We start from the raw sequence: 22014 nt of genomic DNA, 5'->3' as shown, positions 1-22014 counted from the left end.
CTAAACCCACTCCCCTTATCATAAATTAGCATCCGCATATCAGAGAAAACATTTGGCTTTTGTTTTTTTGGAATTGGCTTATTTCACTTAGCATGATAGTCTCCAATTCCATTTACTGGTAAACACCACAATTCCATTCTTCTTTATGGCTAAGTAATATTACACTGTGTATATATACTACATTTTCTTTATACATTCATCTGTTTAAGGTCACCTATATTGGTTTTATAGTTTGGCTGTTGTAAATTGAGCTGTTATAGACATTGTTGTGGCTGCATCACTTCTCATTTTAAGCCCTTTAGGTATAAACCAAGGAGTGGGATAACTGGGTCAAATGGTGGATCCATGCCAAGTTTTCTAAGGAATCTCTATACTGCTTTCCATAATGGTTGCACCAATATGCAGTCCCACCAGCAATGTATGAATGTACCTTTTTCCCCATATCCTTGCCAACATTTATTATTGCTTGTATCCTTGATAATTGCCATTCTGACTGGAGTGAGATTAACTCTCAGTGTAGTTTTAATTTCTCTAATTGCTAGAGACGTTGAACATTTTTTCATATATTTGTTGACCGATTACACTTCTTCTGTGAAGTGTCTATTCAGTTCCTTAGCCTATTTTTTTTTAATCTGGAAGGAATCATTAGCATAGTGGTTAAAGAATAGACTCGGCATTGATTCCACTTCTATTTCCTAGATGAAGTAAATTACATAAACTTTAGCTTTCACATATCGTGAAACTAAGATAACAAGAGTATTTGTGTCTTAAGTTTGAAATGCAGAATAAATGGACCGTGTTTGTGCTTCATCTGTGTTATCTAGTTCATCACTGTAAAGTTTTGGATTGCAAATAACAAAAATCACAACTGAAACCAACTAAAATTGTGAAGGGACTCTATTGACTGGAATAACTAGAAAATCTACTTCAATCAAGTAACAATAATCTATTATATTTCTGTCTTTCTACCAGATTTTCCCATTATTATCTTTATCTCATATGGCTCCCTACTCTGTAAACTCAAAACTGTCTGCCCGCATCCCACTACATTTCCTCATTCTTACCCAGGAGGAAAGAGTAAGCCTTTTGTTCTAACATTCCTAGTCAAGTTTGAAGATGTGCCCAAAATATTCTCAGGTCCCATATCAACCTGAACTAGTCTACTGTGGCCAGGTGTTAGATTGGCTTCTGAGTTGATGGGCAAGTGAGCTTCCCCACAACAACATTGAATATCTAAGAGGAAATTGGGGGATATTGAAAAAGGGGAATGTAGAGGCACAGGCTAAGAAGGTACCAATACAGTCACTGTATTTTATCCAGGCACTACCCAGAGGCTGTTCTCCACGCAGGAAGTTATCTATGTTCCTGGGTCAGTTAGTCCTTAAGCCTTTCTTTAAAATTGCTAATGGAAGCAGGGCAATTTTGGTGGGGATTATGTGCCAAGATGAAGAGTATGTGTTCTTATAATAAGCTCATCAGAGCTTCCCACACTGAATCCCATTACTGAGAAACGTTTGGCCATCTTAGAGTATTGGGTTAATTCTACATTATGAGGAAGTTCTAAAAAAGTTAGAAATGATAATATTATCTACTCATATGATAGTACTCAATTTATAACAGTGTTGATTACTTCACGTTAGTGATAATTCTGGAACACTTGAAAAATATCAGTTAATTGAATAAGCTCACCAGTTTTTGTCATTGTAGTTGATTATCTTTATAATCCACTTTTGATCATTTCGAAGATTTATGCTTTACCCATAGCATATACTTCTTTCAACCTATTACTCCAATAGATTTTACATGTGCAGAAAACCCTTATAATTTTCTTAAATCACTCACCATAAGCACAAATAGTTGAGAATGACAAACTTCTCTCACAAAAATCCCACTTAGGTGAAAGCATTTCAATTCGTGGGCAGAGTTCTGAGGAGTGTGAAAATATAGAAATCTCAGAATTTTATCCCGAAAAACTGACTTTCTCCAACTGCCCGAACTTTTCCCCATTAAAGTATGTCCTTTGGAATGTGTCTGCAAAATAAATACTAATCTATGTTTCACATCACCATGTTTTCACAATCATCTAAAGTTACACTGTTATTTTCAGAGTATAAAAGCAGGGTCTATTTTATTTTTACTATAGGATAGTATGTGTTTCACACATATTTTTATATTTAGTCTTCACAAAAACCCTATCAGGTAGGTACTATTTTACTCCCCATTTATAAATGTAAGAACATGAACCATTTATAGCAATAGATATAAATTTAAAAATCTATTAGGGGTGGCTCTCTTTTGTTTTGAAAGAGAGAAGAAAATTTGGAAGTATTGTAGATAAATCTCCTCTTTTATATAAGGTTTTGAGAGTCAAAGAGCTAAGTTCTTTGTTCAGGTAATAGTTAACTTTACAGATGAATTAAAAGTAACCCCAAGTCTTATGACTAAAGTGTGGTCACTGCCACCACCCTTCTCAAGAGTTATCTGGAGGTAAAACGTTTATATCAGCAGCAATATTAGATAATTATTTTTACTAACTATAATTAATATGTAAATGTATCCCTTAAATATATCACCCTTGGTTTTATCATCTGAAGAATGCACAAAGGAAAAGGAAGTAGAGGGGAGTGTTAGGCTAATTATTTACTAACATGTTTTCTATGAAGCTTTTCCATATGCTTACTAAGCATGGTTGACATGGTTGTCCCCATCAAACACTACATTATTTATACAATAGAATTAACTACACAGAACTTTTCTATGAATAAACTCTTTTTTTTGTACTAGGAATTTGTTGAGCTACATCTCCAACCTTTTTTTATTTTTTATATACTCTGCCCTTTTTATTTTATCCTGAGTTAGTGTCTCACTTAGTTACCCAGGTGTCCTCAAACTTGTGATACTCCTGCCTCAGTCTCCAGAGTAGTTGGGGTTACATGTGTGTACTACCTTGCCCAGCCCAAATAAACTTTTTATCTTAGAATAGTTTTAGATTTATGGAAAAGTTGTGAAAATAAAACAGAATTTTCAGACTTTTCCTTGTTTTTGATGACCTTGACAATTTTGAGGCATACTGGTCCGGTATTTTAATAGAATGTTCTTTGACAGGTTTTTCTGGTGTGTTTTTCATGGCTTGGCAGAGGAGAAGGCCCATGGAGATAAGGCCTTAGATAGATAGATCGATAAGTGCTTCTCATCACTTCATCAAAGCTGCATGCTATCAATGTGACTTACCGTTTTTGATGCTAACCTTCCTCCCCTGCCTGGCGTAGCATTTGTCGGGTTTCTCTAGGTACTTCCCCCAGTCCTCTTCCAAGCCTGTCCATGCTGTACTCTGTGGAAGGAAATCACTACATGCATACCAACCTGAAGAGGTAGGGAGTGATGCTCTACCTCCTCGAGGAAGAGTTTCCACATAAATTATCTTGAATTCTTCCACAATATACATTCTATTCTCTGCCATTTATTTATTTAATTACTTATTCAAATCATTTATATCAGGATAAAACCATAATTTATTTTGTACTTTGGGTTATAATTCAATGCTCTGTTACTTATTCTGTTGCTTGAAAACTTAATAACCTCTTCTACCAGTGTTTGCGAAGGTGGCAATAATGAAATAGAAATCAAAATATTCTCTGAGGGGTACCCTATGCCAGACTTCACAGTTCCATATTTGTAGTCTGGTTTTACCTGTGAGGGATAATGTGATATTTGCACAGCTGAGTATATGAAATACTTCTCCAACCACATTTGTACACCTGTGACCATGAAATTGTTTGAGGGAATGAAATATACATGAACTTTATTTTAGACTCCTATGTCAATAAAATTGGCATATTTATATGCTTTGCTCCATGTGAAAGCCTTTGTTGAATCAAATAAAGTTTATAAGTCTATTCCATAGTATCTTTAACAGAGCCATCAAAGGGTAGAAGCAGCAGAGAATAATATTGTTATTTTAAAGTCTTTATTAAAACAATACATGCTGCACATATGTTAAATACTTTAAACCTTCTTGAAAGTAGGAAGAAAATCATTCCCCTTAATGTCATCATCCACAGAATAACCCTTGCTAGCATGCTGTTATATTTTCCTCCTATTATTTTGCAATGAATAAATATAATTAACCATTTTACATTTTTTTGCTTTTTAAAATATTTATTTATTTATTTTAGTTGTAGTTGGACACAATATCTTTGTTTATTTATTTATTTTTTATTAGTTGTTCAAAACATTACATAGCTCTTGACATATCATATTTCATACTTTAGATTCAAGTGGGTTATGAACTCCCATTTTTACCCCGTATGCAGATTGCAGAATAACATAGGTTACACATCCACATTTTTACATTATGCCATATTAGTAACTGTTGTATTCTGCTACCTTTCCTATCCTCTACTATCCCCCCTCCCCTCCCCTCCCATCTTCTCTCTCTATCCCATCTGCTGTAATTTAATTCTCTCCCTTGTTTTTTTTCCCTTTCCCCTCACAACCTCTTATATGTAATTTTGTATAACAATGAGGGTCTCCTTCCATTTCCATGCAATTTCCCTTTTCTCTCCCTTTCCCTCCCACCTCATGTCTCTGTTCAATGTTAATCTTTTCCTCCTGCTCACCATCTCTAGCAGTCAGAGAAATGCAAATCAAAACCACCCTAAGATACCATCTCACTCCAGTAAGATTAGCAGCCACTATGAAGTCAAACAACAACAAGTGCTGTCGAGGATGTGGGGAAAGGGGTACCCTTGTACATTGCTGGTGGGACTGCAAATTGGTGCCGCCAATTTGGAAAGCAGTATGGAGATTCCTGGGAAAGCTGGGAATGGAACCACCATTTGACCCAGCTATTGCCCTTCTCCAACTATTCCCTGAAGACCTTGAAAGATCGTACTACAGGGATACTGCCACATCGATGTTCATAGCAGCACAATTCACAATAGCTAGACTGTGGAACCAACCCAGATGCCCTTCAATAGATGAATGGATAAAAAGAAATGTGGCATTTATACACAATGGAGTATTACGCAGCACTAAAAAAATGACAAAATCATGGAATTTGCAGGGAAATGGATGGCATTAGAGCAGATTATGCTAAGTGAAGCTAGCCAATCCCTAAAAAACAAATGCTAAATGTCTTCTTTGATATAATGAGAGCAACTAAGAACAGAGCAGGGAGGAAGAGCATTTTACATTTTTAATATTGTCAATCTTCAATGAAGTCATCATTTGAAAACAAAGAGTTGAGAATATATTCTTAAAACTTCTTGTTGTTTTACGAAAACAAGGTAAAAATCTATAATATTCTGAAACAGCATGAGTAGAGTAAGTAGGATTATATGTCATTTATCAATAGCCATATATATTGTCTCACAGTGACCTTTTTCCATAAACTAACCTCAGTGTAATTCTTGCATTATTAATCATCAGTACTGAATTACTTAACTTTTTCTACATGCAGAACAAATGAAATACTTCATCAAGAAAAATTTTTGAGGGCTTACCTACCTAACTCTATTCCAGAATTCTGACATGTGAAATTTTTTGTGAAGCATAAAGTGCTTCAAGTAGGAATAGCTGTTTTTCAGTCTGAGCAGCCATTTCCCAGTCTGCTGTTTCTTTACAGGGGTTATTGGTTACTCTTTTCTTTCTTTCTTTCTTTCTTTCTTTCTTTCTTTCTTTCTTTCTTTCTTTCTTTCTTTCCTTCTTTCTTTCTTTCTTTCTCTCTCTCTCTCTTTTTTTTCTTTCTTTTTTACATTGTAGTACAGTATATTTTGAAATATTTTACATACATAGAATAAGTATATCTTGTTCAAATTAGGATCCCATTATTGTGATTGTGCATGTTTGTGGAGTTACATTGGTCGTGTATTCATATATGCAGATAGAAAAGATATGTCTGATTCATTCTTCTGTCTTTCTTATTCCCATCCCTCCTCCCTTCCCTTCATTCCCCTTTGTTTAGTCCAATGAATTTCTAATTTTCCCCTTCCCTGTTGTGGGTTAGTATCCATATATCATCTGTACGCAGTTTTGCATCTGATTTTTCACCTCACTATTTTTTAACCCTAAGCATTTGCCCATGTCAATAAAAATGTTCCATATGAATCATATCAGTGCTTTTAGAACTACCAAATATTACTTTGGTTCTTTGGGTTTTCCTGGAGTTGATTTTAAAATAAACAATAAGTTTCTAAAACAGAAACACAGATAAAAAGCACTTTGTAATTCACTGAAAAAAGGAGATACACTATATATTTTTCCCTCAAAAGTAAAGGTATGCAATTAAATCTATAAGCAGGTTTCTTTGATGGGTCTTCATAAAATCTGATGAGTTCAGGGTATCTATGGTGACAGCTTTCTAGCTGTGAATGCATAGACGTGAATGTGTTTTTCTAGCAAAATTCAAAATTCAAGTAAAATATTTGTTACATAAGTTTCTCTCTCTGAGATTGTTATAATTTCAAAAATTTAAATCCTTTGAAACTAAGTGTTTCCTATGTGTATTGCCCAAATTTTGGAAATAACAGAACTAATCTTGATTAATTGAAACATTTATTGTCAGAAGCATATGTGGCAAGCCAGGTAACATCAATCACTAAGTTAGTACAGGATGCCTATTTTTGATAAGTTTAAATCATTTGGAGTTGTTCCGTTTGCTGTTAACTCTGCTTTTTGATGAAATTTGGTTTTCTTTAAGGAAGAACGAATATGTTTGAGGACTCATCAAAAGATAGAAAGGTCAGAAGAGTTAATACAAATAAAATTTATCTTGCTCTCAGGTCTAATGAATATTATTTTGGTGAAATAGTAAAGATAGCAATCATTAAGTAATAAAAGAGTACAAAAGTCCCCAGACATAACCCAAGGAAGATCTGCTAGCTTGTTTCTAATTTCTGGTTGACCATTGATAAACACTCCCAGTACATATGCATAATACATATTATAATTTGCAAAAAGCAGGAAGAATCTACTTTGTAAATTGTCTCTTTGCTAAGCACTTTCAATTACATTATTTCTTTCACTTTTCACAATTCTATAATTTTAAAGAGGAGAAAACAAGGCCCCTAGACCTCAAAAATCTCCCTCATCCTTACAGCAGTTTAACAGCATAGCTAGGCTTTATATCCAGGCCTTTGTCCTTGATGCTTGTAATATTTCCTTTATCTTATAATAACTCTTCTCATCACCTGTCCCTGAATAGATACTTATATCTAAATAATTTTTTATGTTTACTAAGCATTTTGACACATTTTATTTCATAATTAAAATGATCCTTCATGAGGTCTCTATTACTGCATCTTTAAGATTAGAAACAAAGGGGCACAGCAGATGGTACAGGGGTGAAGTTCTGTACTTGATCTGACACCTGTATTCCCACCATGGGATCTGTATCTCATACCACAGAGGCTGGGTTCCTGGTCTGATTTTAAAAGGGACTGTGCCACGTACATAAGGATTAAGAAAATAGAATTTCTCTTGCTTTGACTCAGGTTATTTTATTAGTTGTATGTGTGGGTGGAAAGGTTATCAGCAATCATGAAGCAATGCCTCACAGAACAATCAATTTAGCGGACCAGCCGAGGGTGAGTAATCAGGGTCGTGGGAGTCCCAGGAAAGACATTCCTGGAGCACTGAATTTTGTACTTTATCCAACAGCAGCAAATGTTGTCACTTGTTGGGCCTGAGTATTGACAAGCTTGTTTTGTTTGGTATAGAAAATTGGAAAATCAAAATCTCAGAATTAAACCCAGGGTTGTACTTCCGTTCTAAAACAAACAATAGTAAGCTTTGATATGATCAGAATCATATCTATAATTTGGATGTTTCTGCTTTCTGCTTAACTGAAGGCTAATTTATTTTTTACTAGTGCATTATTAGTGCATTATAGTCTGATATGATTGTGGGGTTAATTTTAACATATTCATAAATACATATTACATAATTTGCTCAAATTCAAACCCCAGTTATCCTCTCCTCCTGGTTCCTATGAAGACTAACTTATTAAGTAACAAACATCCCATTTTACCTGGGACAGTTTTGTTTATACCTGCTTATATCATGCAATTGTCAACAGCTCTGAATTAAAGGTTTTGAACTTATCATTTCTCTTTAAACTTTCAGGCCTGTTAGAAACAGACCTTTTCCCCATATCCTATACCCTTCATAATGTTCTATCACAGCAATCATTGGTCTACAAGGTCTAGCCATTACTAAAGCTCTTCATTCCCAGGTAATTAATTACCTACTTTGCTAACTCATGGCATTTCTTGTGTCCCAACCTCTAGTATTATTGGATAATCCAGATCACTGCCTCCCTGAAGATCTCTTACCTGCATCTATTTCTATTACTTGCCATTGATCTGAGGAGGGTTCTAGTTTACAGAACACAGAATCTCTTCCAGATAATTTAAACAGGAAGGCAGGTCAAGAGAACTAGTGTTGGATACTAAAGAGGTCTGGAAATATACCAACCACATTATACCTTTGCTACTTCTGCCTAGTGTGTGGTACTTATGATACCAGGGACTAGTCACCAAAATTTGCCATAGCTTCTCTAGAAGAACCAGATGGTTCTTATACCAAGCTTTTCAGGCTGCCATAGTGCTCACTTCTACCTCCAAGTTTCATGTAACTGAAGAACCTAAGCAAAATCCTATCTACAAAGAGAACTGGGAAGTGTAGTTCATAGTTTTCCAGCCTCTTTAACACATAAAAACTAAAGCTCAATGGGATTGGGAATATACACTGAGTGAGCAAACCTATATTTTCTCCAACATATTCAAAATTAGAATGCTAAGAAACAGCTAGATTAGAGACAGATCCACTCAAGAACTAAAGAAGAGTAATTAATTTCAGAGAGCACCTGGTGTTTCCTCTAGTTTATCTCTCAAATCTCTAAATGTTTACCTGATGCATCATTTGTAATCCAGAAATCTATGCTAGAAACCCAGAAAAGAGGGGTTAGGGAAAGAAAAGGAACAGGAAAGGAGAGGTTAGTTTTAACTTATTAACTTATTAAGAGAGTTAGTGCTATGGCTTGGATTTGTTTTGTCCCTACAAATGTTGAAATTTAGTTACCAATTTAGGGAAGTTGGGAAGTGTGCTCTTTAACTAGAATCAAAGCTTTCCTTGTAAGAGTGAATTCTCATTCTCATGGGATTAGATTGGTTCCTGAGATAGTACATTGTTGCAAAGCAAGTTGACTCTCACCCAAAGCCAAGCAAATGCCAATATCTTCCCAGCCACCAAAACTGTTAGTCAAAATAAACCTTTTTCCTTTTTAAGTAACCAAGACTAAGGTAGCATTTATGTCTACAAAAGAGACTGTTCTTATTATCTGTGTTGTAGCATCACTAATCAAAGGCATCTACATGTAAAACTCTGATTTGGGAATGTCTGAGACCATAAACCAGATTAAATAAAAAGCAAGGGATATGAAGAGCTTAGGCATGAAAGGCTCTTAGATGCCCAGGTGTCCTCCCCCCACCCAAGCATTTACTTCCTGGGATTCCTCTAGACAATCATTCCTTTGCCATTACTGTGCTTTTTCTAATTGACCTCTGAAAATGCAAAGAATAACTAGAAGAATTAAAAAATAAACTCTTTTCCATTATTAACATCTTAGTTCATTTAGAAATATGTACTGATCATCTCCTCTTTGCCAGGGATATGACAGGGCTACATCTATGTAAACTACAGGCATGGCCTCTGCCTTCATGGATTTTACAGTTTAGTAAGAATATATATAAAAAATAACTGCAGAGGTCATTAACTCCTTGTATTATTTTCTGTGTATACATTGTGACTCCCAAGTTTTCAGTTAATTTTGATGGCTCACCCTGATTCTTTGAAGCAATCAGGGCTCCTCTGCTTGTGTTTGTGAATCCTGCACAGCCCCAACACACATAAGAGCGCTTAAGGGATCTTGGTTCCCAGCTTTCCTCCAAGCTTCTGCCCTTTACATTGGTTTGCCCTAACACTCCATCCATGAAGCAGTTTGAACTTCAGGAGCAGTCCAAACTTATTCTGCTCTGCCATTTTCCAGTTCACCTCTAGGAATGACTTGGGGAGACTTAGTGAAGACTGACCTTCCTGCTGCCTGTGACAACAAATGGGGTCCACACCCAGAGCACGTGGCCCCGACTCTATCCCTTATATGCTTCTACCATGATGCCCATCTTATTCTAGTGATCTATAAGACTCTTTTTTTAAAAAAAAAAAAAAAAAACTATATCTTTTTTAGTTGTTGATAGACCTTTTTTTATTTATTTATATGCAGTGCTAAGAATTGAACCCAGTGCCTCACACATGCCAGGCAAGGGCTCTCCCACTGAGCTACAGCCCCAGCTCCTCTATAGACTCTTAACACCAAGGTCGTTTTCACCCATTATCACTATTTCTCACACTGCAATTTAATAAATATACTAGATAAATGCTCTGGGCTAAGGAATTAAATAGAAAAAAACCCACAAGAATCTAGATTGAATGGAGGCTCGGAGACAAGGAGATGGAGTGAAGGTCAATGAATATAACACAAGGTAAAAGTTGAAATGACTCTCACCCCTAATTCAGTTACAAACCAGTAACTCTTATATCTGTTTTTCTAAATAAAAATGATATTGTTCCCTTGTCTGTACTCAGTAAACAGAAGAAGACTGCCTGGACCAGCCGTTTCCACCAGAGGTTCAAATAAAGGCCATTCCTGGGACAAGAAAGTAGCATTTTGTTTAGGAGCACCCAACTAAACAAGATACAGGCAACCAAGTCAAACAAGACTAACAGGCATCGGTAGTGGTCATAATCAAGCTAATATGAATAAGGTGCATAAGCCAGGCACTTATAGGAATTGGGCATAAGACGGAGGAAGGCCCACAAAACTTCCATGTCTAGACTTCACCAGAGACTCCTCGTCTCAGAAACAAGTTGAAAATGTTTGCCTGGGTGTCATGTGTCATTCCAGCATGAGATAGACCAGAAGCAGAGCAGGAATAGGAGGTGAAAGGGCCTCCCTGTCCCTCATGAGTCCCTGACCAGAGAGGGTTCCTCTGTACTCTCCGAGGGTGGTGGGATACTCCAAAGATTCTGGCAAAGAACCCTTGGTTGCAGCAGGCCTGGTCTGGGTTGTAGCCAGGTGAGCCTGTTCACACCGTCCTGGCCAAGTGCTTTCCAGGTCCTCAGCTCCTGTTTCATGGGACTCTGGGCAAACACCCAGCAGCCTTCTGGATGAGTAGGGTCTCCATAGCTACAAGGAAGCACTGTCCCTGCTCTAAACTCCAAAGATAGAAGAAGTCAGTCTCTTGCTTGGTATGAGCAACCTCTGCTCTCAAGCTCTGGTGTCACACCTGGTACTCAAAGGCAAGGTGTTCACTGAGGTGGGATCAAGGAAACCAGTGCAAAGGTTCCACAGGTCATAACGGAAAGGGCTGTGCCTGCCAGCACCCATGGGAGAGTTGCACAGACTGGCTGCTACCCGTTTGGCCACCCACTTGTTGCAGGACTCCACCCAGCCCCTCAGTGTAGTCCTTGATGTACTTAGATTGCTTTTATTCTTCTGGAGGCTGGTGCCGCCTCCTTCTTACCTCTCTCGAACCTGTCCTCTGCCTGGAAGACAAGGATCCTGACCTCACTAAACACCCTGAGCAGGTTGTGGATGTTCAGGGGCTGCAGGGTTGCAGGACATGGCCCAGGCTCCTGCTCCTGCTCTGCTTCTGTTTTCTTCCAACAGCCCTCTCTCAGTAGTTGCCTCTGTCTTATGCTGAGAAGACATATTGACTGACTCCTTGAAATTATGATAAATGCTGTAAAGGGCCTATTTCCCTGGCTTCAAAAGAAAAACGCCAGTACAAACAAGTTGGAAATGTCATTCAAGATATTTGAAATGACAAATAACTATGTTACAGAGCTAGCACTGGAGACACCTTTCTTAATAAACATTTTGAAAAAAGATATTCTACATAATATAAAACACACACACACACACACAAATACACACATATCTGTAGCATCTCTCCATAGGCAGCTTGTTGATGTATGTGCTTCTTGGAACCACGGTGGTTCTTGATATCCTTCTTTCACAGGGTTGGGGGACTCTTGGGTCATGACACCATGGAACTTGTCATCCTCCCTTTTCTCAACTACTGGCATTACCATTCTCTCAAAGGTCAGCTCAAACTTCTGTATGACACATTCCTCCATTTCCTACCTCTGCCACATGTTGTCAGTTGGCAAATTCAGTTGATTGAATTTCTTTAATATCTTTTGAATCCATCTTTTGTTTCTCTAACTGCCGATCAGATCCTGTTCTTGTGACTTAAAAGAAACTGTTACAAAACCTTTTAAATAATTCCTTTGCCCACGGGATTTCTCTACTCTCATCTATTTTACAGGGGAAAAAAAGGCCAGGTTTTGTTCATCTCTGAAATCTGAGCATTTAGCCCAGAGCATGAAACATGAAGGACAGACAATAAATGCTTGTCAGGAGGCCAGCTTACACTTTTTCCTCTCTTCAAAAACATGTGATGGTTTCCTGTTGCCCACAGGCTAAAACTCTCCTTAGCCTGGTCTCACTGTATGTCAGTCTTTTTCTATCTTATTTCTCATACAACTCAGTGATGCACTTTCTAGAAACTACTCACCACTTGTATCAGGTTGATTTTTCCTGATGTTCTCGTCTTGCAAATCCTCCCTTGTCAAAATCGTACCCCTCAGATTCTTCTCCCATTATAACTTGCATCTTTCCTGTTCTCCAAATGATTTAATTCTTTCATCATCTTGCAGTCTATCTTTTATTATAACTTCTTAGTAGACAGCATTCATTTTAAATGTCAAATTTGATTTGGCTACAGCTGCCTAGAGTGCTTTATAGAGAAGGATTCTAAGGGTATACTTGAGTTCCTCCAGAAAGAAGGTGCCAGCACAGATTCTGTGTCATGCACAGCTTAGGAGAAGAGAGAGAACAAAACTGCCCATCGCTTATCAGCTTTGTTACAGATCCTCATGTAGGTTTCTACTCAGCTAGATCATGTGTCATTAAAGACATCTGTTCTTGTAGCCTCTATTCAATTTGTAATCAATTTGATCCTTACTCTGTTCCCTGATTTTAAAAGTTTAAAATCTAAAACAGAAGATAATGTGGCAATGGAAAATAAAGATACTAAATGTTCATGAAAGAAGACTCGAAGACTGGTGGGAAGACATAGAAAACAAGAGGGTGAGGGCAGTCCTGGTGGAGAGAATGATGAAGATAGGAGTGATTGATTTTAAGTCCTATTCTATTAAGGAAAATGGTCCAAAGTATATGAAAGAGAAAAGTCAAAGATTGGTTTGGAAAAATAGGTTTAAGGTATAAAATGGGGGCTGTGGATCCTTCAGTGAGAAGTAGACATATTCTCAAGTATGCTGGGGTACAGTAGATGGTTTTGAACACAATCAGGACTGTGCATCACAGCAAACTAACTCACAACTCCAAGTAAAGTTTACTCCAGAAATATGAAGATGATTCACTGTTAGAAAAATCTACCAACTAAAAGCTAGTCCAGAATAAAGGAGGGAAGTGAAGGAGAGAGAGGGAGAAAGAGGGAAAGGAAAATGCAGGGGATTCCATCAAAATAGAAGAAAGATCAATGGACTAGATGGAGGAGAATGAAGGGAAGGGAGGAGGGATGAAATAGGAAAAGACAAGGGAATGAACCTTCCTATGTCATATATTAAGTTACCACAGTGAATTTCACCATTATGTACATCCATAAGACATTGATTAAAAAAATGACTATGGGTAAATGGCAGAAAGATTAGTAGGGGGAGGGAGTAGGGGAGGGAAAGAAGAAGTACTATGGCTTGAATTAGAACAAATTGTATTCCATGCTTTTGTAGTTATGTCAAAATGAACCCTATTTTTATATATAACTAAAAAGAACTAATAAAAAGGAAAAAGAACAGTTAAATCTATCATCCAAAAATTCCATATATCTTATGATCTTATTAATAGAAGCACCAAACCTATTGCTTGATAAGGTTCAGAAGTTACTTTTTAAAATTCCAAGTAAAATCAGAATAGAAGAAAAAGCTTAAGCTTGGTAAGCAACATGTTTAATACTGAAATACTAAAAGACATTAAAATCAAATATTCAGAAATTTACTACTTCTATTTAAATACTCTTTGATGAAAACACAAAAAGAAATAAGTAATTGAAGCATTAGATAATACAAATCAAACTGGAATTATATTACAGACAGTTTTATACACAGACAACTCAAAGTGATAGTAGACAAAGTCAGTATACAAAATAATATTTGTCAATTATACATTATTAGGTCATAATTATACTATTATTTCCTGATCAAAATAGAACTGAAAAATTACTTCATTTACAATAAAAATGAAACCCAAGAATAAAATTAGCCAGATAGACATAAGACCTATGAAGAAAATAATATCATTTTATTAAATATCATAAAACAAGATCTGAGGAAATGGAAAGTTATATTTTCCTTTGAGAGGAGTATTTGGTATTATGAAACTATAAGTCCTTTCCATATTAGTATAGAAATTCAGTGAAGTTTAGATCAAAATCTTGTTCCTTTTCATTTGTTTCATTTTTGAAAAATAAGAACTCACATATACTTATCGTAAGTGGCAGAATTGATATTCAATCTGTGATTCTGGCCTAGCTAAACCAAAAACAACAAAAGCAACAATAACCAGGCAACTTTTTAAAAACAAGAAATGTGCAGCTACATATTCTAACAGATATTTAAATTTGCTTTAAAAGTCATTGTAATTAATGGTATGGTATTTATGCAAAAATAAGTAAATTATAGGAATTTCAGGAGCATATCCAAATACCTGTGAGAACTTGCTGTATTGTAAATGGAAATGGCTTTTTAATAGGTAGTATTACACCTGCTGACTCTCAATCCAACCAACATTTGAAGAAATACTTAAGTTCCTGTTTTACACAGTATATTTAAATATACTGTATAAATTCATAATCAAGATGATTTAGAGATGTGCATAAAATTAAAATTATAAAAATACAAGAAAATGACTACATATTTTCATGATGTAGTAAAATATTTTTAGTCAAGATAAGAAATGAAGAAAGGATCTGGGGATAAAGCTCAGTGGTAGAGCACTCGCCTAGTGTGTATAAGGTCCTGTGTTTGATCCTCAGCATCATGAGAAGCAAATAAAAAAAAAGGAAGGCAAGAAGGAAGGAAGGGAGGAAGGGAAAAGCAAATTAGAAAAAGAATGTAGAAGTTATTAAAAAAAAAAGCTTTAACTGCCCAAAGACCAAAGATCAAAGACAGAAAACAAGGTAGAAGGAAATATTTGCAATATATATGATATAAAAACTGTTCCTACATGCCATATAAAAGACAGCATAATCGAAAAATGAGCAGAGGATATGAATAAGAAAATGAACATAGCCAAAAGATGAATTTTCTGTAAAAGAAAAAATGAACATAGCCAATAAATACATGGCCAGTGAAATTGTGTCTTAACTGTTAAATTCTAAAATGGCAGGAGTGGACACTCTGAAGTAACTAAAATTACCTATGAAAATTCCTTAACCTCAGATAACATATAGTATACATTTTAAAATATAAAACAGAGTACTTTATAAATTGTGTAGTCTAAAGTTCCAGAAGCACTGAATAGTGTAACAAAGACTACAAAAGTTACAGATATCTGAGCATTCAAACTTTTGTGTCTTTAAAGGTGGGGTGAGTAGAAAATCACTTTTTTTTTCTGCAGATTGCATTCCATTTTTAAAGAATGTACTAAGCCTATATAATATTAATATTCATTAATAGATTTGTTTACTCAGAAACAATATGTATAAAAGAACCTAATAAACTGCTTAGAACACAATGTCCATGTCAGCAACTGTCCAGGAATCTGAATTTAAATCTTGATTATGAATTAGACTCTCATACAAACTGTTCTTTGAGAAGTTGTTTAGAAGCCGTTGGTTGACTTCCTCTTTCCAGATGGATGTCTTCTGCATGGCCCATAAATATTTGTCACTCTTTTATCCTTTACCCCGATTTCAAGATACCTGAACATACCTCTGAAAATATGTTTTAAAGGTATATAATGTGTTTTGCTCACAAAACTTGAAAAGTTAGAATATAGTAACATCATATGCGGATTAGTTATTGTAAATAGGTACTCTGACACATTTTTGAAAGGAGTGTCAAGGATTTAAACTTTTTGGGGAAAAAAATATCCTATAAGAGAAATAAGATTACTAGTCCTTTTAGTGGCAAACACTGAAACTAACATGACTGCTCATCAATAGGAAATAACAGAGAAACTATAGTATTGACACGCTGGGAAGATACTTTTCCTAAAACAAAAAGCGGTTACCAGGGCTTAGGGGATGAGGGAAAAGGAAAAACATTGCTCAAAGATGTAAACTTTCAGTATAAGATAAATAATTTAGGGAACCCAATATATAGCATGATGTCTGTATATAGCATGATGTCTGTATATAGCATGGTGACAATACTGAATTTTATACTTGAAATTTGTTTAATGTTGTCACCACAAAATAAAACAAAATGAAAAAGATTAACTAAATGAGGTAAGAAATATGTTAACTACTTAATTATAACAATCATCTCACAAAATATATGTATGTCACATCATCACATTGTATATCATAGAGTCACACAATTTTGTTATTTATGCCTCATTAAAGCTGGAAAATTAGAGGTGGGGGGAGAAGCTGATCAATCTATGGGTAGAAAAATGCCATGATATTTTTCTTAAATAAATTGTTAAAATGGAGAAAATAATATAATATTAGCTTTGTTAAAAATTAAAACCAAAACCTAACCACAAACCACATAAAAACCTTTGTGTTATAGTTTAGGTAAGAGGTATCTCCCCAAAACTCGTGTGTGAGACAATGCAAGAAAATTTAGAGGTGAAATGCTTATATAAGAGCCTTAACCTAAGCAGCAGTTAATCCTGTGGTAACTGTAGGTAGGTAGGGTATAGCTAGAAGAGGTAGGTCTTGGGGGGCATGCCTTTGGGATTTATATTTTGTCCCTGGTGAGTGGAACTCTCTCTACTTCTTGGTAGCTATGTCCTGGACTGCTTTGTTTTGCTGCCATGATGTTCTGTCTTATCTTGGGCCCAAAGCAGTGAAGCTGGCCATCTGTGGACTAAGATCTCTGAAACCAGGAGCCCTGAGTAAACTTTCCCCTCCATAAACTTGTTTGTCAGCTGTTTCGGTCACAGTGACAAAAAGCTGACTAGAACACTAGTATGTGTATATGTTTGTAAAGAACTTTCAAAAGTAATAATTGGTAACTACAGGACTAGAACAATTGGATTGAAATTTACTTTTTATTTCTCTGTTGTTTCAAGGCGTGATCCAAACTAGTGGTAATAGGAATTCACAGAAAAAGGCAGTTGTAAAATATAACACAGAAATGGGGTGGATGGTACTTGGCAGCTATTTGGATGTGAGTGGGAGGCAAATGAAGGAGTTCAAAGATGGCTCAGCAATTTCTAGCCAGAGTGATTAGGGAATGGTGATGTCATTTATAGAAACAAGGTGACTATGAGGAGCAAAATGAATTCTTTATTGTTACCAGAGGAGAGATGATGACTCCAGGTTATCAATCAAAGTTGTGCTTCTCATTTTAAATAATCACTGTTACAAAAGGAAATCTTCTTACCTTGGTCCTGAAACTTCAGAAAAAATATAATGCCTCACTTGAAAGGTGAATTTACTTTATGTGAATTATATCTCAATAAAAATTTGAAAAATACTGCTTTATAGTTGCATTTCATGTGAATTATGGAATTAAAGGATCGAAACTATTATCTATGCATATTTTAAAACAAAATAACATTTCTTTTTAAATAGAAAAAATCATAAAATTTAAAATAATATCAAACATGGGAAGAAAAATAACTTTCCTACTCTATACAAAATGGAAGAGATATAAGATTTGACCTCTAAAATTTTTACTGAATGTCTTTTGTGTTGTTTTCTTATTGTTATTCCTCTTGCAAATGTTTTTGTAACTCAATGCCTAGTGACTTATTAAGAGTGTGTTGTTGCTAAAAATATTCTATAGAGGTAGCTTTGCAAAGGTTTTTTTTTTTTTTTTAAAAAAAAACTTGGTGCACTTTAATTCCATAGAAAGGAGCATTAGATATTCAGCCCCATTGAGAATTTGTTTCTTGCAAATACTGTCAAAATGCTAGGAGAATTTATTTCCATACAATTATATCATATTTTATGTTGGGGCTGAAATAGAAGTGTATAATCCATCAGTCTGAGATCTTTTGCATAGGTAAATGAGTCAACAAAGACTCCTGAATAAATCATTTTAATTTTAATTTTCAGTTATATGGAAATCAGCTTCTGTACATCTTTATTCTCCATTCATAATTTAATGTATTTTTACTTTTAGAGACTATTCTTATGTTAATCTTTTTAGATAAATTATGTAGTCTTCCATACAAAATGTTTTTCATATTGTATATGTTATAATGAGTTAAAATGGGACATTTCTATAATGGCCATGTTTTTATTTTAAGTCTAAAGAATTTTATGAATTTCAAAACCTTCAGAGAACTGAGTGATTATGTTACCGTGTGAAATCACAAGTTGATTTTTTTATTGTCTAATTCTTACAATTTGGTTTAAGCTACATATAGTCTCCCATTAAGAAAAAAGAACAAAGATAATAAACTTAATATTTTGTATATTTCTTGTTTTCCAGAAAATAAACACTGTTGGAACCAGTAATGCAGATGTCCCTTTGGCTGATCCCGGAATGTACCAGTTGGACATTACATTAAGAAGGGGTCAAAGTTTAGCTGCCCGAGATCGAGGAGGTATGAACATAAGAACAATATCACCTAGATGCTTTTTCTGTGTATTTGTGAGAAAGATTGCTTCCGTTATGATTGCTTAAATTTGAATAAAAACTGTAATATTGTAATTTTGAGAAGTTTGGATTTAATGATGCAATTTGATATATTACCTCACTCCTCTGACCATGGAGAAAAAGGTTTTGATGCAGGTTCCAAACCATGACCTACTTGACCCAGACAGCAAGGTCCTTACCACACTGCTGACAAGTTAGACTCTATTTGTATATAATCAGTGGAACAGGTGGTTACATAGGTGAGGTGTCTATTTGAAGCTATACCAGAAGTTACTTTTTAGTAGACCCAGTTAAATCTACTGAAATTACAAAATCCAGGACTAGTATCTCACCAAAACTTTAGAGCTTTCCATCAAATAACTATTTGAGACTTACTTGGACCTTGCAATAGGATTAAACAGGACTTGGTGGACTGAACAGGTTTTTTTGTAGGCCATGATGAGGCAGAGGACAACATAAATACTCCTTAGATTATAAGTGCAGTGTCCTGATAAACTAGGCTGGAGCACCTGAGGGATTCCTAAACCCAGGGTAGAGGCAGGATCAGGGATAAATTCCCAAATAGACTGTGTAGCATCCTTCATAAATTTTAATTACCAGCCATGCAGGAGATAGAGACCTGTAGGTCCCTGAAAGCTTCCTGTCTCACAGGAAGCAAAGTTTTGGTGAAACTTCTCCTGCTAGGAGGAGGAAACCTATGCTATTTTGTCATTATACCACTGGAGCGACCCATAACATTCTATGATACAGTTTTACTCCTTCTATCCTAATAGATATCCATACTTAGGGAATAGAGGAGCCAGATTAAGACTATAGTCTAGCTGGACATGGTGAATGTCTGTAATCCCAGCAGCTCAGGAGGCTGAGACAGAAGGATGGCAAGTTCAAAGATAGCCTCAGAACTTAGTGGGACCCCAAGCAACTTAGTGAGACCATGTCTTAAAATATAAGAAGGACTGGGGATGTGACTCAATGCTTGAGGGCCCAGGGGTTCAATCCCAGTTACCAAAAACAAAAAACAAAACCCAAAACAAAACAGGCTATAGTCTAAAATTTATGTCTTCTCTCTCCAAGGGGATAAAATATTTTTATGTAATAGTGGTTATTTTATGATTAGAAACTACAATAGTTTTAATTTTAAGTAAATATTAGTAATTAGAACTTCTTTTTCAAATGTTCCTTTTGTCCTACTAATAGTAGAAAACTACATTATAACAAAATACAAGCAATATTGAACAAGTACAAACAATTTAATCTTTTTAGTAATTAGAATATTTTTAATGAATGAAGATATGATTGAAAATGTTAGAACCCATGGGAAAGATTTCAAAATTAAACATCTGGTCTAGTAGGTGAGGAGAAATGTTTATTGGATTGAACTATTTCAAATAAGTTATAATTAGATTACCAAAAGAAAACAATGCTATTAGCACAGTATTAACATTATTTCATATAACATTTTTTTTTTAGTTTTCAAGCTGCTCTCAATATAGTATTTTTAAAACAGAATTAAACCACTGAACTGGAGATAAAAATTTTATTCCTATATAAGCCCTCAGTAATTTAAAATATATACTTTTACAATGTATTAATTGTTTATAATTATAAAAATTTTAAAACATAGCCATTAATGGGGGCAAAGTTTAATAAACTGTAGTACATCCACATGAGCATGCAGCTGTAAAAGACAATAAGGAAAAATCTCTAGGAATTAATAAGGAAAATTGTAGAAGATATATTAAGTTTACTTAGGAAATGTTCAAAAGAATATCAACATATGCATCATTTCATGTAAGAAAAATGATATAAGAAATTTTGCGTTTTCTTCTAATTTGTACAAAAAGAAGAACAGGAAAAAAATCAGAAATGAATAAAATTGATAACATGCAGAATGTGGGTAAGATCAGGTGACAAGAATAGGGGATGGGAATAAGGTAAAAGGGTGAGGAAGGAGTAATATTTCCCTGAGTAAACCATAGTTCTTGTACATTTCTAACTATGGCAATAGTTAGCATCTTAAAATAACTACTAGATTGATTAGTAAAAGTCAATAGGGCATGGAGGAACTCAGAAAGAAATATAAGAATAACTACACCTCAGGAGTTGTTGAATAAATAACTAATCTAAGAAACGATGTAAAACAGTAGTGAGTTATATGCTATAAAACTTAAAAATCAATAAACATAAATATTGTGTACTGGAGCATTATTATCAATTATTAGATGAATGTGTATGCTAGGAGCTAGCAAATAAGTAAATGGATTGTAGTGAATGAGAGCCAGGTAGAGAGAAACCTTGGAGAAAGTAGTTACAAATACAGGAAATGAGAAGGCTAATAAAGAGGAATGAAATGTCACTTGCAGGAAAATGGATGGAACTTGAGAGTGTTATATTAAATGAAATAAGCAAAACTCAGAAAATCAAGGCTTGTATGTTTTCTTTCATATGTGGAAGCTCAAGAGAAAAAACTGGGGTCGGGGTGTTGGGAGGTGATGAGGAAAATACAAGGAAGACCAGTAGAGTAAAGAAATGGAACCTGGAGGACGGAGGATGGAAAGGAAAGGGAGGTATTGGGGAAGATGTTGACCAAATTATGTATAGTGTGTGCACATATGAATATACAATAATGAATCCTACTATTCTGTATTATTATAATGCACCAATAAAAATATGGGGAAAAAAGGAAATGGGTAAGTCTAGAATGATCCCTGTGGTATTAGGTAATGATGTGAACTAATGGGTTTTAATATGTGTTCAAATAGATATAAATACAAATGGATAAAGGTGTGTGTGTGTGTGTGTGTGTGTGTGTGTGTGTTTCCTACATCTATTTGCTGAAAGGGCCCAGAAGCTATAACAAAAGTTTAATGATAAAATAGTAACACACCTAGGGCCTAGGTATTTGTTTCTAAGTAGAATTTTCCTAATACAGTAATCAGGGCTCCTGGAGGAATGGTTGATTTCAGACCTGATACAGGAAAAGTACAAGATGAGCCTGGAACATCTTGCATTGCCAGGAACTAAGGCAGTGCTCTGAAGTTGATGGCAGAATGTCAAAATTGCATAGGGCCAACTTAAAGAAACTCCTAATGT

At 35.3% G+C, this 22014-nt stretch overlaps 1 protein-coding gene and 1 pseudogene across 1 annotated transcript in view; one reads left to right on the top strand and one right to left on the bottom strand.

Annotated features, from left to right (window-relative positions):
• Positions 1–22014, top strand: part of Mctp1 (multiple C2 and transmembrane domain containing 1) — a 526481-nt gene that overhangs the window by 218601 nt on the left and 285866 nt on the right. Inside the window, exon 2 of the mRNA XM_058573996.1 lies at positions 18754–18868. Coding sequence (XP_058429979.1) covers positions 18754–18868 — 115 coding nt within the window. The remainder of the gene's footprint in view (positions 1–18753; positions 18869–22014) is intronic.
• On the bottom strand, positions 11020–12198 carry LOC124080556 (activator of basal transcription 1-like; annotated as a pseudogene).

Source organism: Marmota monax, unplaced genomic scaffold (genome assembly GCF_021218885.2).
Source record: "Marmota monax isolate L192 unplaced genomic scaffold, Marmota_monax_Labrador192_F-V1.1 WCK01_AAM20220418_F8-fsc00018, whole genome shotgun sequence".
Lineage (NCBI taxonomy): Eukaryota > Metazoa > Chordata > Mammalia > Rodentia > Sciuridae > Marmota > Marmota monax.
The sequence above is the reverse complement of the archived record's forward strand: the minus strand, read 5'-3'. Positions and strand labels throughout refer to the sequence as shown.